This window comes from Ctenopharyngodon idella, chromosome 1 (genome assembly GCF_019924925.1).
Source record: "Ctenopharyngodon idella isolate HZGC_01 chromosome 1, HZGC01, whole genome shotgun sequence".
NCBI lineage: Eukaryota > Metazoa > Chordata > Actinopteri > Cypriniformes > Xenocyprididae > Ctenopharyngodon > Ctenopharyngodon idella.
Window position 1 is genome coordinate 27,715,357 of NC_067220.1, and position 23,405 is coordinate 27,738,761.

A 23,405-nucleotide genomic window follows, 5' to 3' on the forward strand; every position below is an offset into this window, starting at 1 on the left:
AATAGTAAGGCGGGATAGGTGGGAATCGCGCTGAATGACACACAACAGAAGCGCTCTCTCTCTGTCGCGCGCGTGATCTGTTCTCCTTGCGCCTGAATGGTTAAATACACGCACATACTGATGTCAAAATGTCCATCGTGTGGAGTATCTCACGTGAATACGTCGGTTATGGCTTAAGTGGACGTAAACAGGTGGATAAAAAATGGATGTGTCAGTATATTACGTCCATGCATACAGCAGCCCAATTAAATACCTGTCTGTCATTAATGTTAATCAAACAACAAAAGATGTTAAATGTTAAATAAACCTACTGTATCAAAAAAAAAAAGTTCATTTAATTTACTATTGTAGGCCTATTTGTAATTTGCTAATTTGCTTATTCTTTTTATATAGCCTAACAAAAATAATATAAAATTATAAAATTTCTCATATTATGGTCATACTACCCACCCCTTGCCCACCCGTACATACCAGCTGATATACCATATAGTTTTGATTTGGGTGGTCAATCTGCATCTGAAAGATTGAAAGTGTTTTAAATCTAACTAAATCAAGTATAATGACCAAAGTCAACTTTAATCATATAAAATGTAATTTCCCAACAGCAAAATTGTGGCCAGTGAAAATGCTGAGTAGCTAGTAACTTTGGAAAAACCACTAGCCACAGTGGCTGGTGAGCAAAAAAAGACAGCCGTCAACCCTGTCAACCCTGCATTTAATCAACCCTGCATTTAATTAACTGAATATTACTTGTTTCACAGCTAGACATATTTTAAACATATTTATACTTTTTAACTGAATAAATGTAATTGTTTTTTGTTTTTTTTTCCCCACAATGAACAGATTTGTGCTTATTCTAAGCAATTTGAATAAATGCTTTTTGAAAATATGATCATTCAAATAAAATCAAATAGATTCAAATAGCTAATAATAAACTATACCATGATTTGAGTGCATAAATTTTACTTGTTTCTTGCCTGTTTCATTCAAGTATGACTGACAAATATACATCACATTAATGTTAAATCACATAATGTTAAAACTGTGTAATCCAAAGAGATGGATATTTTATATGCAATTTAAATACATAAATCTTAAATGTAGGCCTAAATATTTTAGAAAATTATATACTTTACATTAGAGGTTTTATGGTGGTTTTAAAAAATAATACTGCAATGCAAAATTCCATCTATACCACATGATACACCCACATACCCTGCAATAGTGCGAGCAGTTGTGGGCAGTATTAGCCCAAAAAGTATGCACAGATACATACTTTGAAGATCCACAGGAAGAGGAGCCTCATTCTGGCACTTTTGACATACTGTTTTCACTGTACTATGATTTGGTACTACGATGCACTGATTCCAGACAGGCATTATTGTATGCAGAATGTGCTTCAGACACTGTCAGAAAATAACACCATATCACAGAAGCTTTCGTTCCAGAGGTCATGTGACAATAAGAATGGAAAGAGATTTTAAGACTGTCATTTGTTTTGTGCTCAGAAGAAATCTGTGAAACAATCGAGATTCTGCTATATCATTTATTCCACAGTAGACATACAGTATTTGTGCAGCTATCATATAAATAGTAAAAGACACTAATGTTCAAAAATAATAACATTTATTATTATTGTTATTACCACAATCCTGCATAAAACAAGCGGTTTGTAAAATGGGTGGATGAATGGAATTATTGTTGTTATTATATTTATTATTACTAATCATAATAAACCATTCTTCTACTTCATAGATTGCACATTTTATTGATCCAACTGAACATAAAAGTATATAAGTCTTTGGGGGGAAACATCCACCGACTTTAGGGTATTGTCAAATCATTTTGAACATATTTAGATCCATCAGAAATTGATAGGGATTGAATATTCTGCCAAATTTTAACCCTGTGTCACTAGTCAGGGGACAATCACAGAACATAGGTGACCTCTGGTGGTGAGAACATGGGCCTACAGTAATACCAAAAGAACTTTGTTATGGGGGTAACAGAGAATATTTTATAATGTGGATTACAAAAAGTGCTATTTAGTGATTTCTTTACTCCTAGAGCTCTTCAGTTCTGTTCCCTTCATTTCTTCCTTTCAGTTACCTTATAGATTTGCTTTTCTCTTCCTCCTATTCTTTATACTTCTCTGCAGTTCCTCGTACCTTTGTGGTCAGTAGGGCTGAGTCTGTTGCTGGATCTCCAGGTATAGTTAAACCAAAATGACTAATCAAACAATGAAAAGGTCAGACATTAGTCTGTCTGTTACTCACTGTAAATCATACCGTATGTTACAGGAAACCCACAGAATCCCTCCCACACATTTCTACTTCACAGGCCTCCTGGAGTAAAGAATGACAGCAGGGCCATACGCACACACACAGACACCTCTGTACATAGTCACCCACACACACATGCACACACATACCGTTCCCGGTTCTCACATACCTCATGCTGACTACCAGCATGTAGGGTTCAGAGTTGGGCCCCTTCAGGCCAGCATTGGAGCCTTGAACTAAAGACGCGGTGGCTCCCCCACTCCACTCACACATCCAAACACGGATTACATACATTCCAACCAAATTGTGGCATTAACACACCCCACTGTGGAAACCGGTGTGTGTGTGTGTGTATACGTGTGTATGTGTGTTTTTGTAGGAGCGGAAAAAAAAGAAGGATAAATGTATGTGCTAGAGTGTGGAAGTGTGCATATTTGAATGTCTGTTAGCAAGTATTTTGTGTGTGAGTAAAGTGAATGTTAGTGTGTGTGCACTTGTAAATTCCCCTTCTTTATGAAGTGGAAAACATAAGCTGTGTTTAATTAAAAACAAGCCAGTCTTCACTTTGAAAGCTCTTAGGCTTTTTATCATACTCTTGCCAGCGGCAACCCTTTTACATACATGAAACACTCCCTTCATAACTAGCAATGCAATTGTTGAGTTCTAAAAAGCTGTTACAAGCTATTATAAAATAATAATATACCATGTGCTACTTATTGTCTCTATAAAGTTGGATTTGAGGGTCTAGTAACTAAAGGGTTCAGTGTGCTAAAAAGCCATAAACATCTACAAACATACACTACTGTTCAATACTTTGCGTCAGTAAGGTTTTTGAAAGAAGTTTCTTATGCTCACCAAGGCTGCATTTATTTTATCAAATATAGAGTAAAAATATTAATATTGTGAAATAATTGTTGTTGGTTTTCCTGTGATGTCAAAGCTGAATTTTCAGCAGCCATTACTCTAGTTTTCAGTGTCACATGATACTTTAGAAATCATTCTAATATGATGATTTGGTGCACAAAAAAAAAATCTTTAAAATTCTCAGTCACTTTTGATCAATTTAATGCATGCTTGCTGAGTAAAAGTATTTTATTAAATTTTTCATTTACTCATATCAATTATTAAAAAAAATGCTAGTGTAATTAAGTGTTAACTGAATTGTAAAGTGTGTAATTCAGAATAAAAAAGCCCCTAACTCATGTCATTGGTTGAGCCATTCTTGCTACATCAGGCTAATCAAACATTATGTCAGATAATTAATATTCATGAGCAAGGCTGACAAGTTTTACATTGTGTTCCCCTCCCTATCATGCCCTTGATTTTATGTGTTTGTTTTTTTCTTGATTACTGAAGTCACAATGCTTTCCTTTTTCCTCTGCAGAAAACAAATCCCCACCTCGGTCATTTGGACTGAACCATTCTGACTCGTTAAATCGTAGCGAGCGGATTGAAGCCATTACACCATCACTGGGCAGCAGTAACAACCAGCTCAATGCCTTCCTGCAGATCTATGTGCCAGACTATTCTGTCAGAGCTGTGTCAGACATCCAGTACATTAAGGTAAACAGAATCAATAAAATTCTTCAGAAAACAACCATTGCACATTTTTGGTGCAATTGTGATGCCCATTGCGGGGCTTGGGGTTCAGACTGTGGTCTAAACTGTGGCCTAATGGCTTTAGTTCAGTGTTAGACTGTGGCCATGGATCGGTGGCTAACATAGACTGTTGCTCAATTACAAACTTTGGCTGTGGTTTAATGGCAGATGTGGATTTAGGTGTTGGCTCTGGGACAGATGTGAACTTGGGCATTAAGTAGGGGTCTGTGACATGCGTGGTCACTGGTTTAGTGTCTATGGCAGATGGAGACATGAGCTCTGACTTGGTGGGCATTAACATGGGCTCTGATGAAATGAGCTCTCTTTAAAATAATGGAATGAGCTCTCTTTAAAGTAAAGGTTAGAAAAAAAGAGGTTTTCACAGCAATTCCATAGAAGAACCATTTTGGGCTCCCCAAAGCCTAAATGCAATGGAAAGGTTCCATGGATGTTAAAGGCTTTTTGTTAGTGGTACAATGAATAGCAAAACTCGCGGTTTCGATCGTAGTATGGTTTTCGAGTCACGGATCATATCATTTTTCAGATCAGCAAAAAAAGAATAAATAAATAAATAAAATACAAATAAAAATGGGGGTTTTGAGACAAATGAAACTTTGTTTCCCATTTATTACTTGAACACTTTAAGTACTATGATAGCACAGCAAAAACTAATAAACATTATTAAAAACAAGTGACCAGACAGTAAAAATAAGAATGCACAAATTAAAACAGAGATAAACACTATAGAACAGTTACAGTTAGGTCTAGCAGTAGTATTCAGGTACAGAAATGCAATCTAAATATAATTGTAATTACAGTGCTCACTGTATAAATTAAATATAGATTAATCATTGTTAAATATGTTTTGTTGTTTGACAATTAATGACATTGCAGTTATTTTATTTTTAGGCTGCTGCCATTAAATGCACAGAAACAATATACGAATGCACGACCAAATGCACGGAACCAATATGATGAAACATCTGATTTCTGTATATAAGAATACTTGTCAAAATAGTGTATTTTGAGATAATTTTGTGTATGTATGTGTCCGTTCAAGTGCACGGAGTCGCGAAACAGAGCTCGGTTATGTGTTTGCGCGCCTCTGTGTGCGCATATAAAATCTTATTTGATACATCAGGTTTTGTGGCTCATAGTATGATATAAGTGTGTGTACTTAAGGTGGAAAAAACACCAATATCTTATTGAGATGCCAATATGGTGCATATTTATTTTAAAAACAAAAGATTCAGATAGCTTTAAATGTAAATCGATGAGATCTTTATAACAGTATAGCAGACTACTTACAGTACATAAAATAAATATATAAATATATGTAAGTATTTAAATATCAGTAGTCACTCAGTATCTCCTAATAATATGCCTTAGTAAGATGATATATTTAATTTTATGATCAAAGTAGTTTTTATTGTGGGGGGCAAAACATATAATGCAATGCAATACAATGATGATTGAGAGATGTACAAATAAACATTCCTCAAAAGCCTGATGCATCATACCTGCTGATCTCACATTTTAACGTGATTTTTAAAAAAAAAAATGATGTATGGATAATCAAGTAAACCTAAGTTGTTTTTAGTCCAGTAAGTGTTCATCTTTAAATATTACTGATAATATAAAATGTATTATTACATTTACATTATAAAAATCAGCAAAGACATGTGTACCACAACCTGAAGATGGACAGCTCCCTTTTGAATGGGAACTCGCACTGCGTCCTCTGTAGGACACTTTGGCAAATGCCTTCAGCATGACCGGTGTCTGAAGCACGTGTTTAAATGCGACAGTGTCTTTGGCCGGCGACAGTCCGTGACGTCACTACCGTCGTCACTACGACCGTGAGTATAAACGGGCACCTGTATTAGATGTCATCAGTTTATTTTGTCTTCAGGATCTGTTTGTTTGCATATGTGTGAATGTGAATATCATGAAGAAAATATGGCAAGCGTTTTCACAAAGCATGTGCATCTGGTGCACTTTGTGCATGAATGAGGAGCACGCACGTTTAGTTCTCGAGGGAGCTGAATGCGCGTATTGTGAGGATTTCTCAATGGAGAAATCCTCACAATCCTTTTGCGCTGTCCCTATTCTCGAGGTATGCAGGACACGCATTTGTGTGGGATGCTGTCGACTTTTCGAAGAAGTTGGATGCTCTAGGTATGATGCATTTACAAGACTGACTACAAGAGTTAGCGTTTGCATGATCATGTTCATCTCTTGAGGGAATTTAAGGCACTCATAGCGATGCATTTGTGTCTGTTCTCGTATGATTCTTTTCAGAGTGATTCTTTTAAGGAAGTCTGACGTTTGAACAAGTGTGCTTGAGGTTAAATGCTTTTTGCAATGCGTTCACAGTAATTGGTTCCACCCAGGCTTGACTCTCTCTTAAGGGATAAGAGTTGAGCGCCTGCACTCTGCGGTTCAGGTCCCATGGCCGCTACTGCGGTGAGGTGGGATTGAGCGTGGGGGTTGTGGGCGGAGCACGGAAGAGTCAAACAGGAACTTTTCGGGCTCCTCTTGTTGGTCAAATATTGCTACTGCTCAATGTGTTGTTTCTAATTCTGAGGATTTGGGGCAGAAAAAGTGTAGTAGTCGTTATTATATCAATTTAGGAGTTGTGGGAAATTATGGCCTGCTCCACAAACAGATTGAATTCTTGTTTGGTGGCACGAGAGAAGGGAAATCATTCATGGCAGACTTTACGAGTAATTTCTGTCTTGACATGTCTGGCTCCTATGAGCCTTCTGTTTTCTCTTTGATCTCCATGCTGAGGCAGAGAGAACGTAAGGGAAACCATATTCAGCCCGCTTTTATCCTTTTATCACAGTAATGTCAAGATATAATGTGAAGGGTTTGCCTGAGCACAGAGATGAGTTGATGCTTCCATACTATTTTTCATAGTTTGAGGCATCATATCCTGCCATTTAGATCTTTTTAATACTGCATCACTCCTAATTGGCAGGACATATGCCCCCTCTTTTCCCTCTGAGGAAGGCTAGTTGTGGTGCCAAGTTGTCAGGCTCTCTGTGAGCCTCCTTGGCTACTGCACTTAAACCGAAGTGATATTAGGCCTCCTCTCGCTATAGAGAGTCGTTCTGTTAGAGGCCTGCACTCCTCTGAGTTCCATCCAATATTGTGTCAAGCTGCTGGCTCTATGTTGCCTCTTTGACAGGTGCAGGACAGAGTGCTGAGGCCTTCGTCCCGAAGCCTTCGTCCCATGGGCTCAGACAGAGCACTGCTAGGCCTCCTCTTGTTATATAGAGTAGTTCTGTTAGAGGCCTTCGCTCCCCTGAGCTCCGCCCAATATTGTGTCAAGCTGCTGGCTTTATTTAGCCTCCTTGACAGGCATAGGACGTAGTACCGGAGATTGTTAATGTGGTCGAACTTGAGCCTCGCCCCTGGGGTCTGTAAGTAGGTCCTCTGCTCCCAGAGAGCTTGAGATGATCCCCAGACTACAGGGGCTATCATGGAGGGTACGCTCCCTCTTAATGGGATACCTTTATTTTTCTTTGGACATCCACATTCTTGTTACGGCTCAGGCAGACCTCGGAGACTATAGCACAGCTTTTTATTGCAACTGTTTCTAGTTTCCTCTAGTGGGCATATTCACCCTTCCTCATAGGTATTTTTAGGGTCTATCGTCTCTGGTTCTAGCCTAGTCTAATCTGGGGATCACAGTCTTGTGTTTAGGGGGTTGAACTAGATCCCCCTATATATAAGGTTCATGCCTCCCCCTTTAGCGGGTTTCTAAGTAGGCTAGCTTCCTTATGTATTCATGAAGCTGTGGCTGTCTCCCCACAGGCTGGGTTTTACAAGCAGATGGTCCCTTCATGAGTTTACACCAAGATCTCCCCTTGATAGCGAGTCCCTAAGTAGACAGGTCCCTTAGGTTATGAGAGAGAGGTGAGCAAACCATTGTTTTCCTGTGTCAGTATTCCCTTAAAGATCATGTCTGGCGTAGAGGCTAGCATTACCAGACCTTTGAGCTCCGTCCATTATAGGTCTTGGAGCTTGGGTAGTGGCCGTAGGGAATAATGTCACTGGCAGTTCCATGGACCTGAGTGAGGGAATCTGACTCCGGAATCTAAGTCCGTTGAGTCCTTTTTTTGTGCTTGTCACAGCCATTTAGGCAGTCATTTCCTTAGCATGGCAGTGTGGGCATTTGTTACTTGAAGTGTCCTCTTGAGAAAGCAGTGTGAGTTCCCATTCGAAAGGGAATGTCTCAGGTTAAACACGTAACCATGGTTCCCTGAAAAGGGGAATGAGACACTGCGTCTCTCTGCCATGCATCGGGCCTGCCTGTCTACGTCTCCTTCAGACAAAGAAACCGATTACATATAATATAGGTGCCCATTTATACTCACACTTGTACCAGTAGTGCCGTCACAGACTGTTGTCGGCCAATTACATTGTCGCGTTTAAACACATGCTTCAGACATCAGTCACTCTGGAGGCATTCCCCAAAGTGTCCTCTAGAGGACGCAGTGTCTCGTTCCACTTCTCAGGGAACCATGGTTACATGCATGACCTTTTACGATTATACGAACAGCCCTTTTACTTGCTAAAAAAGTATAAACTATCAATCAGACAAAAGAAGGCATGTAGAAGATTGTGTGCAACAGGTTTTTTAACAAAGTTTTGATCATGTTGATAATTTAGAGGCCTTAGAAATTTGTGTATCAAATATGATATAATCTTTGTCTGAATAAATCTTTATGTACTCTTTTATTTGCAAGATCTGAAGTAAACTATCCACTGTTGCTTCAGTATGGCTATAAAGGTCATGTAAAATTATATTCAAACTCACAATAGACCCTTTTAACATTAAATAAAGCACATAATCAGTACCTGAGATTATCATTTTCATAGTTTGTATGTTGGTGTTCCAGCTGCAACGTCGCAGAAATAGAAACGGCTTCTAAAGTAGAAACGCTTTCGCGTATTGTCGTCACAGCTGGTTAAGACAAAAACTGTGATTAACATGGAAAAATACATATTGCACCATCTGGTTAGGAGAACACAATGTAAGATGTTGCGGTGGGACAATGATTGATGATTTAGTTGTTGTTTTTTTGTAACCCCTTTTTCTGTGTGTTCCGTTTTGTCAGGTAACGCGGCAGCAGTATCAGAACGCCGTCATGGCATCACGTATTGACAAGACGCCACAGTCCTCAGAGAGCGAGTACACCAAAATCGAAATGACTTTGACAGAGCTCCACGACAGAGTGACCGATGAAACCACCGCTCTGTTCAACCAGACACAGAACTGCGTTGCCCACAACAAGTCGAACCACACAGGACACAGTGAGGGGGCCATCTAGCCCTCAGTGGGGTGGTGGAGCAAAGCCAATAGCAGAACCCTAGAGCTGCCTCACCACCCCAAATGACTGGTAGTGCAGTACTACTGGGGCCAGAGCTTGGGTTGACCCAAGGCAAAATGGGATAGTCCAGTGACACACTTCGGTCCCATTAAGATTTCAGATAAACCACAGTGTTTATGTCCCCCAGCCAAAGAGTTTGGAGGATGGACAGTCTTGTGCTCTGACAAGCCCCTCCAGCTACACTCAAACTGCCCCGTGATGTTCACAAACACAAAAGAAATACTCCAGGCAGATGCTGTTATAGGGTAAATCAAAGACTGTTCCAAATACTGCTTTGAAGGAAACCGTGAACCAAGAGCATTCTACTCACATATTTATTTATTTTGTATGCCTTTGTATATACATGCATGTCTGAGGATATAATTGTCGGCACATGCAAACACCTGTCTGTACATTGTGCATGTGTATGTGTGTGCCTCTATGAGTGTCACTGATATCATGCACATGCTATATATACATAGTTTCAAAGACATCATTGTATACAGGGCTTGACATTAATTTTTTTTGCTCACCAGCCACTGTGGCTAGTGGTTTTTCAAAGTTACTAGCCACTCAGCATTTTCACTGGCCACAATTTTTACTAAATTTTCACTCAAAACGGCATTTTGACATTATTTTGTGTGTATTTGACTGTTTAAGCTCAATAAGCAGTGAAAAAGAACTCAATACTAAGGAGCGTGTGCACTTTGGGTGTGAGCACAAAATCTAGATCTGGAATAAGTAAAATTAAGTCATATGCACAATCCCACACCAAAATTCAAGCCCTGTAACACCAACAATATTCATCTAAAGCAAATGAAACAAGTGAGTGAGAGGAGGCGGGTTTGTGTGTCAACTCGCTGTCGGAGAGATGAGAGAGCAAGAAAAAGCGCAGCTGGTATCGTGTATCTATTTTGCGGAAAATGAGTATTGGAAGCGTTTCGGATATTTCAGTATCGTTATGTATCGAAAAATCAACATTTTTAACAACACTACATTGCACTTAGTTTATTACTTCAGATGCCTTTTTAAGACTACAATTGAAAAATGTATATATTATATATAAAATTCAACCTGCCAAAGTGGCTAGCAGAAGTGACTGCGTTACAAGCCACTGCTGAAATCCACCCGCATTTGGCAGGTTGGTGGGTGTTAATGTCAAGCCCTGATTGTGTATGTACTGGTGAGGGTCTTTTACATGTATATTTCAGAAATATTCCACAGTACCTTTTACACTTTTTTTTTTTTTTTTTTTTTTTTTTTTTAATGAATCATTATATTGCCTTTTAAAAAATCATATTAATTTTTTTTTAACAAGTGCAATGAAACACATTTTATTTAAAAGATGATTTATCATGATTACTGTATTGTAAATTTTAGATTATTTGTATGCATATATTGTATCATGTTTGTATATTTGATATTTTGGATTCACTTCCAAGGATGAACAGGTCCTATATGTCTGCTTTAAAAGTTTAATTCTATCAAAGGCACAATTAAACGAAAGACCTGTCAGGACTTTTATGCAAGGGAGAATCCATATGCATCCTTGCGATTCCTAACTGAATCCAGCACGTAACAAAATGAGTTTTTTACCACGTCATTAAAACAACTACTACATTAAATTGTTCTACCTATCACGTCCGTTAGAGAGGTGGCTCCCCCACTCAGTTTAAATGGTTCTACTTGTATTACCATTATGTCTATATGTTGACTTCAATGGTTATTTATATGAACACTGGAAACTCCTGCTATGCATAGTTGTACTTAGAAATGAACACAAATTTGTTTTGTTAACGATAAACCACTTACATTTTCTCTTTGAAACGTGAGCCCTTGCCATACTCCAAATGACCAATAGTGGCAGTATGGTTTTGCAGAAATGTTAGTTCTCACATTTTTTTTTTTGGATCAATCCCATTTCTTTAGAGCTCCAAACAGCATATAACTCATTACAATAACTATTCCTATATGTTATAGGTGGCAGCTGCATGACCCTGTTTCTACAATGTCAGACTTTGTGGTAAATCTGATTCAGGCAGCTTTTAAGACTTCACCCTAGATTTTTTCATGTGTTCCAATGGTTACTTGAACCACAACAGATAAATAACGGGAATGCATTACTTGTATTCTATTATTTATACATGGGTCAGTACCACAGACAGCCACTGCTTGGCACTACGGTCTAACAATTTAGCCAAACTAAACCTTGAAAAGGTTGTAATCTTAAAACTGATGCTCTTTATACCAAAGATTTTACATAAGAGATGAGATCAGAGATTGTTGGGCTTTATTTAGTAAATTAAAGCCAACTTTGATTATTTTTTTCTTAGAAAGATGCTCTTGTGGGGTTAAATACAGGTTCTGGCTTTTTACAATTTTTTTTTTTTTTCTAATTTGCTTTAATGAATTGTAGCTACTTTGTTACTAAAATGTAAACCCTAGGGAGGTAAATGGTTCTAGAGAAAGTGCTATTAAACATTCATCAGTTTCACTATGGTACTGTGTTCTTTCTGCACTTGTTTTGCATATTAAACATCAAATATATTCTGATTGACTGTGATTGTTGATTTTTACTTTCAGTATGGATAGACAAATGACTTGTCAGGACTGGTAAGCCTCATGTTTTTTTTTTTGTTTTGTTTTTTTCATGGAATGTTTTATGCCATGTTTAATGTTCAATATGCAGTACTTAGACGTGGAGCGGTATTTTGGACAAATTATAAAAATCAGAAATAGAATCAAAAGTGGCTAACGTATTGTCCTGTTGCTCAGGCCATGTTAGAGTGGAGAAAACCTGTTATGAAATATGTGTAGTCATATGCTTTTAGAAGTAAACATGACAGGAGACCAATGGTGAGTTTTTTTAAGGAAAATTATCTTTATTTTACATTGCAATGCAATTTCCCATTTGTATAAGTTTAGAACTCTATAAATCATAATTCAGGAAGCAAAACTTAAATTTGGAGACATGAAATTACATGCCCTAAACAAACAAACGACAACAAAAAAGAAATGGGATTAATAAATGCCATGGCTATTTTGCTTTTGATCTAATTTACAGACACAACAGTTTTGGATCTTTGAATCTGAAAGCTAATAAAAATCACAAAAAAAAAAAAAAATGTTTGCCTTCATCATGAACTAAAAAAAAAAAGATTTCAGAAATTAGGAAAAAGTAAAAAAATAGAAAGGAGCAAAACTCAGTATATTAGTAAGTTGTTGGCATGTTTAACACACAACTATACTGTAAACTATGCCAAAATGTAATATGAAAACACTGGTTGAAACAGATGTATACAATGCTATCTATGACTAAAAAGATGAGATCTTCACCCATTAAGGAGGTATCAAGAATAATGACTACTGGGATAATTGGATGAATACTGTTTAAACTCAATGCCTTTTCTATTATAATATTTAATCTATATAATTATATAATCTAAGCCAGTTTCCCTTGCATAGACAACTAAAAAGGACAACGGCCAACACCAGTGCAAATTAGCCCAGGACTAGTTTTAATCCATGTCCAGGGAGCCAGCCATATAATATACAATACTGAGTTTGTATAAAAAGCTAATGAAAACAGATGAAAGAGAAATGCTGTTGTGAACAAGGTATATTTTGAAAGAGCTGCCCCATTTTAGGATGTCCAGTTGTTTTTAAACTATAAACTGAAATTGACACAGATAAAATATGCATTGTACGTTTAAAAATATCTCTAAACTTGTTTAACTGGTTCCTTGAAAGAGACATTTGAAAACCTAGAAAACTATTTTTGTGCCTTACCACAAACCTTTATACTATAAGACCTACTTGGTCTTCCCTTTTGAAAACTGACAGTCAGACCCATTAAAAACTACATTCTCTAAAATAAAAAGTTACAATATGCATACAAGTAATACATGTTGCACTATGGATTGGGTAGCTTCATTCAATCAGATCCTACATACTATTATATTAGAATAATGCATATAAAAGTCACACTAACCATCCTAATCTACCTGTTTCATGCACTTGGAACACTTCCCAGAGCTAAACCAGCTTCCTAAACCGTGAACCACCGTAACACTCAAGACATTCATTTCTTAAAAACTCCACATTCTTACTGTGGGGACACCTAAAAGTGTCTAATGGGATCCTTGAAGCTAAATCAAACACAATTTCTCAACACCGTTTTGGTCCACATGGGAGTAAACCATCAACAGAGTTCAAACATTAGCCAGGACTACATTAATTTCCATAGAAACAGTCACCAGAGCAACAGCACTCTCTTTCTCAGTTTCAGAATGTCCAGCTGTTATCTTCATTTTACTAGTATTCTCTCAATGACCGATACATCTCGACAAGCTCCTCAGGCCATAAAACACATTTTTATAAGTTTTTTTTGCATATCAAGGTCACTTACTGTATATATGATGTTTGAATAAACTGCATCTGTCTTCTGTCAGGCAGATATTAATGGCACATTACGACTGAGACAAAACTAGACCGTTCTGTTTAGCTTATATAGTATAAAAATACAGTATGTCATTTTTTGTGACATCATAACCGTTTAGAGCAGACAGTGAAATGATGTGTCTGTGTGTTCGGACTCATTTTGCGCCTATGTGAACCCTAACACGAGAGGAATCTGTTCACTACTCTGTAGCACTAGCTCTAGCCAAAATGTCTGCATGAAAAAAGATGAAAAACAAGAGGTTAACAACAAACCTCAAAAAAAAAAAAAAAAAAAAAGCGGCTACATGCTGTTGCCAAGTAACAGGATTCTTGTGTTGGCCGCATTTCCACACGCACGTCACAATGAACCATGCTTCGTTTTTTCTGTGCTTCATTCAGATTCCCAACACATGCAGAACTTCAACACAGACACTCTGCCAACATACACACACACACACAGACACACACACTTTTTTCAAAGGGACAATTATTGGATACAGCCTTTGCTGGAGGTAGTAACCAAGCTAATCTGACTGGATGGACTGGCTACTCAAAAGTTGTGCCTAAACTGATAAAAACTATAAAATAACAGTAAAATCTGACTATAACATACCTAAAAACTAAGTTGTGTATCTTTAAGGATCCAATAACTGACATTAACACTCATCCTAACAGAGTTCGAGTCTTTGTATGAAAGTTAATGCAAGATTTAGCCAACATGCTACATGTATGATACATACATGACAGTCTCGTGTAAACTCATGAGTGTCCTTCCGCTGTGTTTCCATTGGATGTTTATCACATGTGCTTATATATAGTGACTGATAAACGATTCCAGATACCATTCAACGTTCTTTTGAACAAACTTTCATTCATTCTTTTTAGTCATCTTTACTGGAGGGTGAACTGAACTCTGGTACTATGGACATCAGCTTTTTGAGCTTGGTTTGGCAATTATAGTCTACTTCATACTTCCACTCCTCCTTTTCTACCTCACTCGATATCATCATCATCATCACTCTATCATCATCATCATCCTATGAATCTTTACCCTAGAATAGGCCAAAAACATCTACTCTTCCTCCTCCTCTTCCTCCTCCTCTTCATCGTCATCTTCATCGTGGCAGTGTGTGATTTCCTGTGGCGGCTGAGCAAACAGGTGGGGCGGTTTGATTTCGCTAATGGAGCGTGTGAGCTGGTTTCTTTTGCAGTCGATGTCCTTGCAGTCCACACAGTGGCGGTTGCGTGTGGCCAGAGGAGACTCTGTCTCTGTGTCTACGTGGGCGTGCTCCACTGTGGACTCATGGGGCATCTGGGAAAGAGAGAAGAGAAGAAAGTTAAAAAAAAGCAAAAACATGTTTAACAGGTACGTTAAATAGGTCACTAGGCACAGAAGAAAGAACCAAGTGAACAGGAGAAATGTGGGTGTGTGTTGGTAGGCTTGAGAGGAAGTGTTTGTGTAGGCAGAGCCGGTATTTCAGTACCAGTCGGTACTCGATTTAGAAAAAAATGTAACAATATCTTTCCATCCAGGCTTTTCTATTTTTAGTACCGACCGACTTTATTTGGAACTTGCTTTTACGCCTACACCTAGAACTACCATTCAAATGTCTGGGGTTGGTAAGGTTTTTAAAAATATTTTTGAAAGTCTCTTATGCTCACCAAGTCTACACTCATTTGATCAAAAATACAGTAAAAACTGAAATACTGTGAAATATTATTACAATTTAAAGTAACTCTTTTCTATTTAAATATATTTAAAAATGTAATTTATATCTGGAGGGCAAAACAGAATTTTCCGCAGCCATTACTCCAGTCTTCAGTGTCACATGATCCTTCAGAAATCCTTCTAATATGCTGATTTGGTGCTCAAGGAACATTTATTATTGGTATCAATGTTTAAAACAGTTGTGCTGCTTATTTTTTGTGGAAACAGAATTCTGTGAAGAACAGAATGTTCAAAAGAGCACTTTTTTGTATCAATTGAAAAGTATCTACTGTCACTGTTGATCAATTTAATGCATCGCTGCTGAGTGAAATAAATAAATTGATATTAACGTTTAACTTAAAATATTATTATTATTAGTCTGGGGCATAGAAGTTGGTATCAGCTGTTGGTATTTGTATTACCAATCCAAGCCTATGTTTATGGGTGTGAGTGTGTTTATGGGTGTGTGTTCTCACCAGCACATGGGCGGCTCTGAACAGGTAGCTGAAGGGGTAGTAGAGCAGGTTGATGAAAGAGGCAGCATACAGATCAGCGTAGCGCATCACCTGAGATGCAAACAGAGTCTGCCGAGAGCCACTGCGGAACAGGCTTCCCATCATCCCGTAGCACATGTCCATGTCATGGGTGACTCTCTGATGAGCCAAGACACAGAGAATTACTGAATCAACATGTAATATACAACATCACTTTTGTAGCTAATTAATTTCATCCAAATATTTATGGACGGCATATGTGACAGGCTGTTGATTACCATGGGCAATAATTCAACTTATAAGACTTATAATCTGCCATTACAAGCATATTTGATGTCCCTGTTCGTTTATGCAAACTGAGGGACGAGTGTAAATTACTGTCTCAAAAGCATTCCACGGATACTCTTCAAGAAAATAACCCATAATACTTCTAAACTCTTTAAAAGTTCTTTTAAAAGGGGACTTTGTATATATTGTGAACTGAGATGTTTTATTTTTGACTGGTGTATTGAAATGAATGAACGTGTTTGTATGAATAACTCAAGCCTATGTTTATGGGTGTGGGTATAGACAGATTTGTCACTTTATATTAGGTGTCTTTAACTACTATGTACTTGCATAAAAAAACATTCTTGGGTACAATGTAATTATTGTGTTCATGTTGTATTGCAAAACACTGCTGCTATTGAGGTGTGGTAAGGGTAAGGCTAGGACAGGTTTGGTGGTTTGGTTAGATTTAAGGGTGGGTTAAGGTGTAAGGGAAGGGTCAACAGTATAATTAATACAAATGTAATTACAGAAATTAATTACAGCTGTAATTACATGCAGGGTTACAGTATTTAAAACATAAGTACAATTTAAAAACATGTACACAATAAGTGCATTGTATCAAATGATTCATTGAAATGTTAGTACATAGTAGTTAAAGACACTTGATAATAAATGAGACTGATAGACACATATTGTAAACTAAGATGAAATTTCAGCCTTTTCACATCTAGTAAAATCAGATCATAATGAAATATGTGGAATTAGCTTGAGTGATTTAGTGTGCATCTGTGTGTACCTTCATTCTTCTCTGGATGGCACTGATATCTGGCCTCTCATTGCTGCTGCTGTCCAAATGCCTACAGAAAGAACGAATGTGAGCAAGAGAAAAATATAGCCAGGGTGCTTTCCTCTGCCTTTGGCCTAAGAAACTGGGATAGGCTCCAGCCCTATGACCCTAGAAGGTCATATAAGGATAGCGAGAAAGATTATAGTGTGTAATTACCATAATTTCAACATGTATTACCTACATTAAACTGTATTGTACGTCTTTTATTCAGATTAATCTTGCATTAGTAAAATATCAACAATAGCCAATTAGAGGAATTATTAAACATAAATATTACGAGAACTACTTTACTACATTTTACTGATGAAGCAGTACAAGTCGGAGCTCAATTTTGTAATTAAAAGTGCTTAATCTCACAATTACGGTAATTCGGAAATGGCGTGAACGCATTCAATAGATTCAAATGTCAGCGTTTATTTTTATAAAAGTGATCTAAAAACAATGTGATGGATATTTTGTGATGCTGAAAAGTATTGTTTGGCTAATGCAAGTTCTCTCTTGTCTTGACTGTGTTTATTTTTTTTAGAGTTGCACTTCAGTCAGTTCCAATTCCTGTCAACATCCTTGTGGGGTGTGGCCAATTCAATTAAAATTTCACCTCATGAAATAAAAGGGAGCCCATTTTAAATTCAGAATTTTGCACATCCTCCAGACATATATACTCACCCAATCGTGTGCATACACACACATACACACACATAGGTTTTTCTTAGCATTATGAGAAAATTTTTACACTGTAAGAACTGTTTATTCTGTCCCCTATCGCAGAAAAAATTTACAAGCAGTTTTTTCCACATAGGGACCTAAAAATGCCCTATCCTTATGGGGATATTTGGTCCTCATAATGTAGGTAGAGTTTACCAGGTATACACACACAGACAGACAAACACACACAGGTGCCGAGAGATAGAGGCAACTTTACTCACTTGTATAGTTCTGCCAAGAAAATGTCCAAACCCTGCAGTTCCTCGAATAGAGCTGTGAATGAGAGGGCAGAACCCTATCATGATTGGGTTTCACATCTCTTTTCCTTACCCTTTCAAGTGTTAATATCTTATCTCACTCTCGTTTCCTCTTTCTCTTTGTGAGCATTCCTTTCTTTTTCGAGTTTCTCACAAGAAGTTTCACAGTACAAACATAAGCAGGCTCGTGTTGTGCTTTTCACAATGACAGCTTTGTAACAGAACTGCTGCTCAATACAGAAAATAAAGTAATTTCTAGGTTATGACACTAAGTAATCCCTTTAGTAATGGTTATAATATATAAAAGAATTATCGGAAGTAGGCCACTGATAATTATTACAGAATTGATAGTCAACAAATCTAATTTATATTCGAAGAGGGGTTACATTTACATCAAAATGGTAATAAATCTACATGGTTTGGAACCCAAATCCCAAAATATAGCTATAAATTGCTATAAAAGCCCATATTGCAAAAGATCACATTGATAAATAGGTTTACAGAGGATATTCGCTATATTTTCTGCAAAGTTTAGCACCAAATCACTACTTGCAGCGATACACCACCAATGTGCTTATGCCAACAATGCTGTAATCTGTTAATGAGTGTCTTGTTTACATGCTGTGAGAAACAAGTTAAAGGCTTATTTTACTGAAATATGGTGACACTCACAGCTTTTGTCTGTCCAAACGTGTAGCTCCTGAGCCAATTCAGGAATCACCAGGAATGTCCGCCATCCCTGTCGCTTCTTGGACTTAAGAATATCTCCAAAAATATGATCCCCAATGTACACAATATCCTTCCCTTTTGCTCCGAGCAAATCACATACAGTGTCAGAGGAACCTAGGCAGAGATGACAACACACATTTTTAAAATAATGATTTTCACATATAATTTCTATGGCATATTCAATGGCCACAATCATTATATTTGTCAAAATAATCTCAAAATATGACTTTATCATGAATATCTCAGCCAATCAATGCTCTCACAGGTTGAATCAGACTTAAGGATAACATTTTACACCAAGTTCCTTTTAGTTAACATTAGTAAATGCCTTAACTAACATCAACTGACAATGAGCAATATATTTGTACATTATTTACAAATAAAACTTTTGATTTTAATAATGTATTAGTAAATGTTGAAACTAACATTACCTAAGATTAATAAATGCTTTAGAAGCATTTTTCAAAAATGTCAACACATAGAACCGTATTGTAAAATATTAACTACACATGCAGTGTGAATTATGTAATAAAGTGTTAATCTGTAATAGACTTGTGATCTCAATGTTAGTCATCCGCAGAATATGTTTCAGGGTCTTGAGGAGATACATCTGTGTGTGTGTCGTTTGCATCTTTATCCAAGAATTTCCAGTACCTCCAGAGTAAACAATGCCATGTTGTAAAGGTCCAGTGTATGTTCCTATTTTCAGTCGCCCTGTGGTCTGGGATAGAGAACACAGAATGCTGCAAGATGACTTAAAATAAGACAAACAAGCTAAAACAACTTAAAATCAAGATCTAAGCAGACATTAGCTGTGTTTACATGGACCCTAATAATCAGACTACTAGCACAGTCGGAATAAAAAAAGTCACGTTACCATGCCAATAGAAATTAATTGGCCAAATCCAATTAAATTTAATTCGGATTGTAAGGGGTGGTTTAAACCTTTTCTAACACGTTCGATATGACAAGTAAACACTTGATCGGATTAAAAACAAAAACTGGAAAGCTTGACTTATGATGCACGGAACGAGCTGTTGTGGGTGAATATAGTGTAATAAGTAATTGTCATGCCATTCTAAAATTCTCATTCCACTTATCGTCTGTGAAGTGCTGCAGGACAGTTTTGTCCCATCAGTCCTTGCTTCAGACTCTCATCCACAGACGCCTTGTTTTGGGCGTGGGATTCATGTGACCGTTGTCTCCTAATCAGGACCCGAAATAGATAAATATTAAGTCTGCTTTTTAAAACAAAGAAACGAAGCAATGGCAGAATGATGGTTAGTATGCGGCAACAGCGGGAAACTCATGCAGCGTGCGTATGTCAAAAGATCAAATCCAATTTGAAGCTTGTGACATATAAACGTGCACATCAACCCGATCCCTTTATTTAGCGTTCATGGAAACACTATGTTCGGATTCATTAATTTGAATTGAAACAAAAAGTGTCCATGTAAACGTAGCTATTGTTTTTCCTAATTTCATTTGTTCCCTTTTTTTTTTTTTTTTTTTTTTTTATGAACCAGGGTTCTCACAGTCTTGGAAAATCTGGAAATTTGAAAATATTGTCACTATTTGTTAATGCACGTACAAAAAAACAAGCAGCTTTGCCGTTACATCAGAATATCGGCCTTTGAATACTGTCTTGGAAGATCAGGGGTCTTGGAGTCAAAATGGTTGGGAACCACTGATGAACTATTACTGTTCATTTTTACAGCACATTTTCTCAGCACAAATAAATAAGGAATCACTAAGAATCAATTGTGCCTGCTAAAAGCACTGTTTTTATGCGCACACACCGTCTGCGCTTTTTTAGCGACTGACTTAAATTATGCAAATCAGGTAATGGTACAAATACACCCACAAAATAAGAACTAAAATCAATTTGGCATTTTGCACTGCTCAGATTGGCTCTTGCCGGCCAGTTATTCGTGCTGTGAACTGTTTAGCCACTTAATATTGCAAAGAGAAGACAGGACAGGGAATTTTCCTCTCAGCAGACTTCAGTATAAACGCTCCATACTCAGTGCTGACTAACCCTCTTTGTGATTGCATTCAGCAGAATGTTCCAGAATGTGCAATACTACACCTGCTGACTTGGAGAGTTGGCTTCTGTATTTGTAGGGGTTTTGGTGTGATATACTCACTGTATCCACCTGTCTCAGAACCGTTCCCTCTCCAAAAAATAAAGGCTTTCGAGCATCCACTAGGATGAGGTCAAAGTACGATTGCCACGGACGGTGTGGAGTGCCATGCTACAACAGAAAAACATTACTATGAGCAACAATATATGGCAGGAAACTCTTTAGATAAGTTTAAATACAGGCTGAAAAAATATTAATACCTTTGGGCCATGGGGGAAGTCAAACAAGTATGTCATAATTTTCTGTAAAACAAATCAAAACAAAAGCTCGGTTTGTTAAAAGATGATGATGGCTTAAACAAATTGCTTCATGAGGCAGATAGTATGAAACAAACCAGTTGCATGTGTGGTTGTCTGTTGCTCTGATCCAAAACCTAAAGAGCTGCATACAGAGGGATTTTTAAGGAATCATAGGTACAGTTCTAACGCAAAGTTGTTTGAAAAGCTTTTTTTTTTTTTTTTCATTTTTATTTATGAACCAGGGTTCTCATGGTCTTGGAAAATCCGGAAAAATGAGGGAAACTGTCTTTACTAGACCAGAAAAAGTCATGGAATTTATTTATTTATTTTTTAAAGTAATGAAATTGTTTAATAATATTTTTTTTTTCCTAGTTATGTAAAGCTCTAAAATATTTTATTGTTTAGAAATTGCTGAGAGATTTCTATTTATGCGTAAAAAAAAAAACAGGCAGATCTAAGGCAGAAACGTTCAGAAAAACAAAAAAGTAATAATGATACTGATAGTGTTGATAATACTAAAAAGTACTGATAAAAATGGTTAAATGTAATAGACTTTAGTGAGGGTAGCAGCAGTGCCATATTTCATTTTTAAGAGGAATGAAAACAAGGCTGTGAGGTATAGGCTAAAATACAGTGTGTTCAATGGCCTGTACTGTTGTTTAACAACATAACAATTGTTCAGTTAATGAAATCTTTCCAAAAGACTTTCAGTACACAAAAACTCTTTCAAACAGTTTTGAAAGTTGTGACTTGTGAAAATTACATCTGATGTAGGACTTTTATACAGTGCATTTTCATCCAAGTAAAATTCAATATGGCGTCTACCCTGATGAAGGTCTATTAAAATGGATTATTTTACCCAACATTTGTGTGCGCTATGTTATTAGAGTATTGAGCTGTTAGCTTACATAAAGCTGCAAATCTAAAGCATTCCAAATCTGTCCTTATAGTAAGCATGCTGCCATACAGTAGGTGGCTGTGTTGCGTGTATGCAGCGAGGCAGCTCACTAGGTTCTGAAAGAGAGCTTATGAATGTGTTAGCATCAGTAAACTCACTTCTGTGTATTTGTAGTCACTGTTGGTGGCTAAGAAAACTTTGGCGACTTCAGTCATGCGGCTCAGCAGCAATGGCAACTTTGCCTTTAGATGAAAAAATATATATGTATTATACTTCCCTTGCAAAAACTAACACAAAAAGGCAAATTAAAATAAAATTAAAAGACAAACTTACATCTTTTACAACATACTTCTCCAGGTTTTCCACTGTTTTCTCCTTCAATGTTCCCTGAGTAATTCAGCAACGGAGCAAGTTTATGACATGCATCTAAAACACTTAAATTATGAATTCAATAAACACCTACTGTCCATTTTACTATTAATCATAGCTGCTTGCTATTAATGTACACATCAATGTTACTTTGGCAGATTACTCAGACTTACTGTGAGAACTAATAATCAACAATTACTGATTTGACTACTGATACTATTGGACGAGAACTCAGCTTAGCTGAATAATGGCATCACTGTTTTCTGTAGAGCTGCTTATAGCTGAATTTAACTTATTTCATAATTAAATGAACTTTACACAGTTCTTAAACTGAACTGACTTTAGCTGAATTGTCTTTTTAGAGCTGCTTTACAACAGAATTGAACTCTGTGCATCACTTATTTTCTTTATCTGTATATTTATCTAAGTGCTATATGAATAAAGGTGACTTGACCTTAGAAAGAAAGAAAGACAAACAGAATCTTTTTACCTTAAAATGTACCCAGTCTACAGCATCTCGGACATCTTGGAACATGCTCTTGAAGGACATGAAGAGATCTCCATCCTTAAAGCCTGTTTCACAGCTAAAGGTTTAGAAGAACAAAGGGACAGCAGAGTAAGAGGCCGAGCGCCAGCTATGACACATTTTATCCACAGTCAGACATGTTTAAATGGGACAGTCTTCCCTTGTTTGAGGTTGTCCGAGCCAAACAGGAAAGCTCTCTCCCCCTAAAAGGACCAACAGGTGTTTCAGAGGACATGCATCCATACCAAAACACAAATCACAGACTATTACGTTTTAACAGACTTTATCTACACTAAATAGGTCTGGCTGCTTTTTTTTTTTTTTTTCTCTCCAGAGCATGAATAAAGTTGTTTCCATGCTGTTTAAAAAGTTATATTTTTAAACTGTCTATTTACATGCACTGTGATTAGTCATTAGCAAGTTACAGTAAACTGATGATAAATTATGTCATGCATGAACATGAATCATAGCTGAATCACAGACAACAATCTGCTTGTGTCATCCTGTTTTATAGCAT

The 23,405-nt window shown here is 37.1% G+C and overlaps 2 protein-coding genes across 5 annotated transcripts in view; one reads left to right on the forward strand and one right to left on the reverse strand.

Moving 5' to 3' along the window:
- The window catches only part of cnnm2b (cyclin and CBS domain divalent metal cation transport mediator 2b), a 44,300-nt gene extending 33,413 nt beyond the window's left edge, over nt 1–10,887 (forward strand). Inside the window, exons 6-8 of one of the 3 annotated variants that reach the window (XM_051907312.1) lie at nt 2,159–2,209; nt 3,667–3,845; nt 9,011–10,887. In XM_051907312.1, the coding sequence (XP_051763272.1) occupies nt 2,159–2,209; nt 3,667–3,845; nt 9,011–9,223 (443 nt within the window). In that variant the 3' untranslated portion in view covers nt 9,224–10,887. The other 2 variants (XM_051908107.1, XM_051908911.1) reach the window with 2 other exon arrangements.
- A 1,232-nt stretch (nt 10,888–12,119) lies between these two features.
- nt5c2b (5'-nucleotidase, cytosolic IIb) overlaps nt 12,120–23,405 on the reverse strand; it is a 30,060-nt gene continuing 18,774 nt past the window's right edge. Inside the window, exons 2-13 of one of the 2 annotated variants that reach the window (XM_051910997.1) lie at nt 23,049–23,091; nt 22,853–22,946; nt 22,327–22,380; nt 22,152–22,235; nt 21,057–21,098; nt 20,860–20,967; nt 19,367–19,433; nt 18,656–18,826; nt 17,948–17,999; nt 16,971–17,031; nt 15,887–16,063; nt 12,120–15,014 (exon numbers count right to left, since the gene is read on the reverse strand). In XM_051910997.1, the coding sequence (XP_051766957.1) occupies nt 14,775–15,014; nt 15,887–16,063; nt 16,971–17,031; nt 17,948–17,999; nt 18,656–18,826; nt 19,367–19,433; nt 20,860–20,967; nt 21,057–21,098; nt 22,152–22,235; nt 22,327–22,380; nt 22,853–22,912 (1,116 nt within the window). In that variant the 5' untranslated portion in view covers nt 22,913–22,946; nt 23,049–23,091 and the 3' untranslated portion in view covers nt 12,120–14,774. The remainder of the gene's footprint in view (nt 15,015–15,886; nt 16,064–16,970; nt 17,032–17,947; nt 18,000–18,655; nt 18,827–19,366; nt 19,434–20,859; nt 20,968–21,056; nt 21,099–22,151; nt 22,236–22,326; nt 22,381–22,852; nt 22,947–23,048; nt 23,092–23,405) is intronic. The other variant, XM_051910214.1, reaches the window with a different exon arrangement.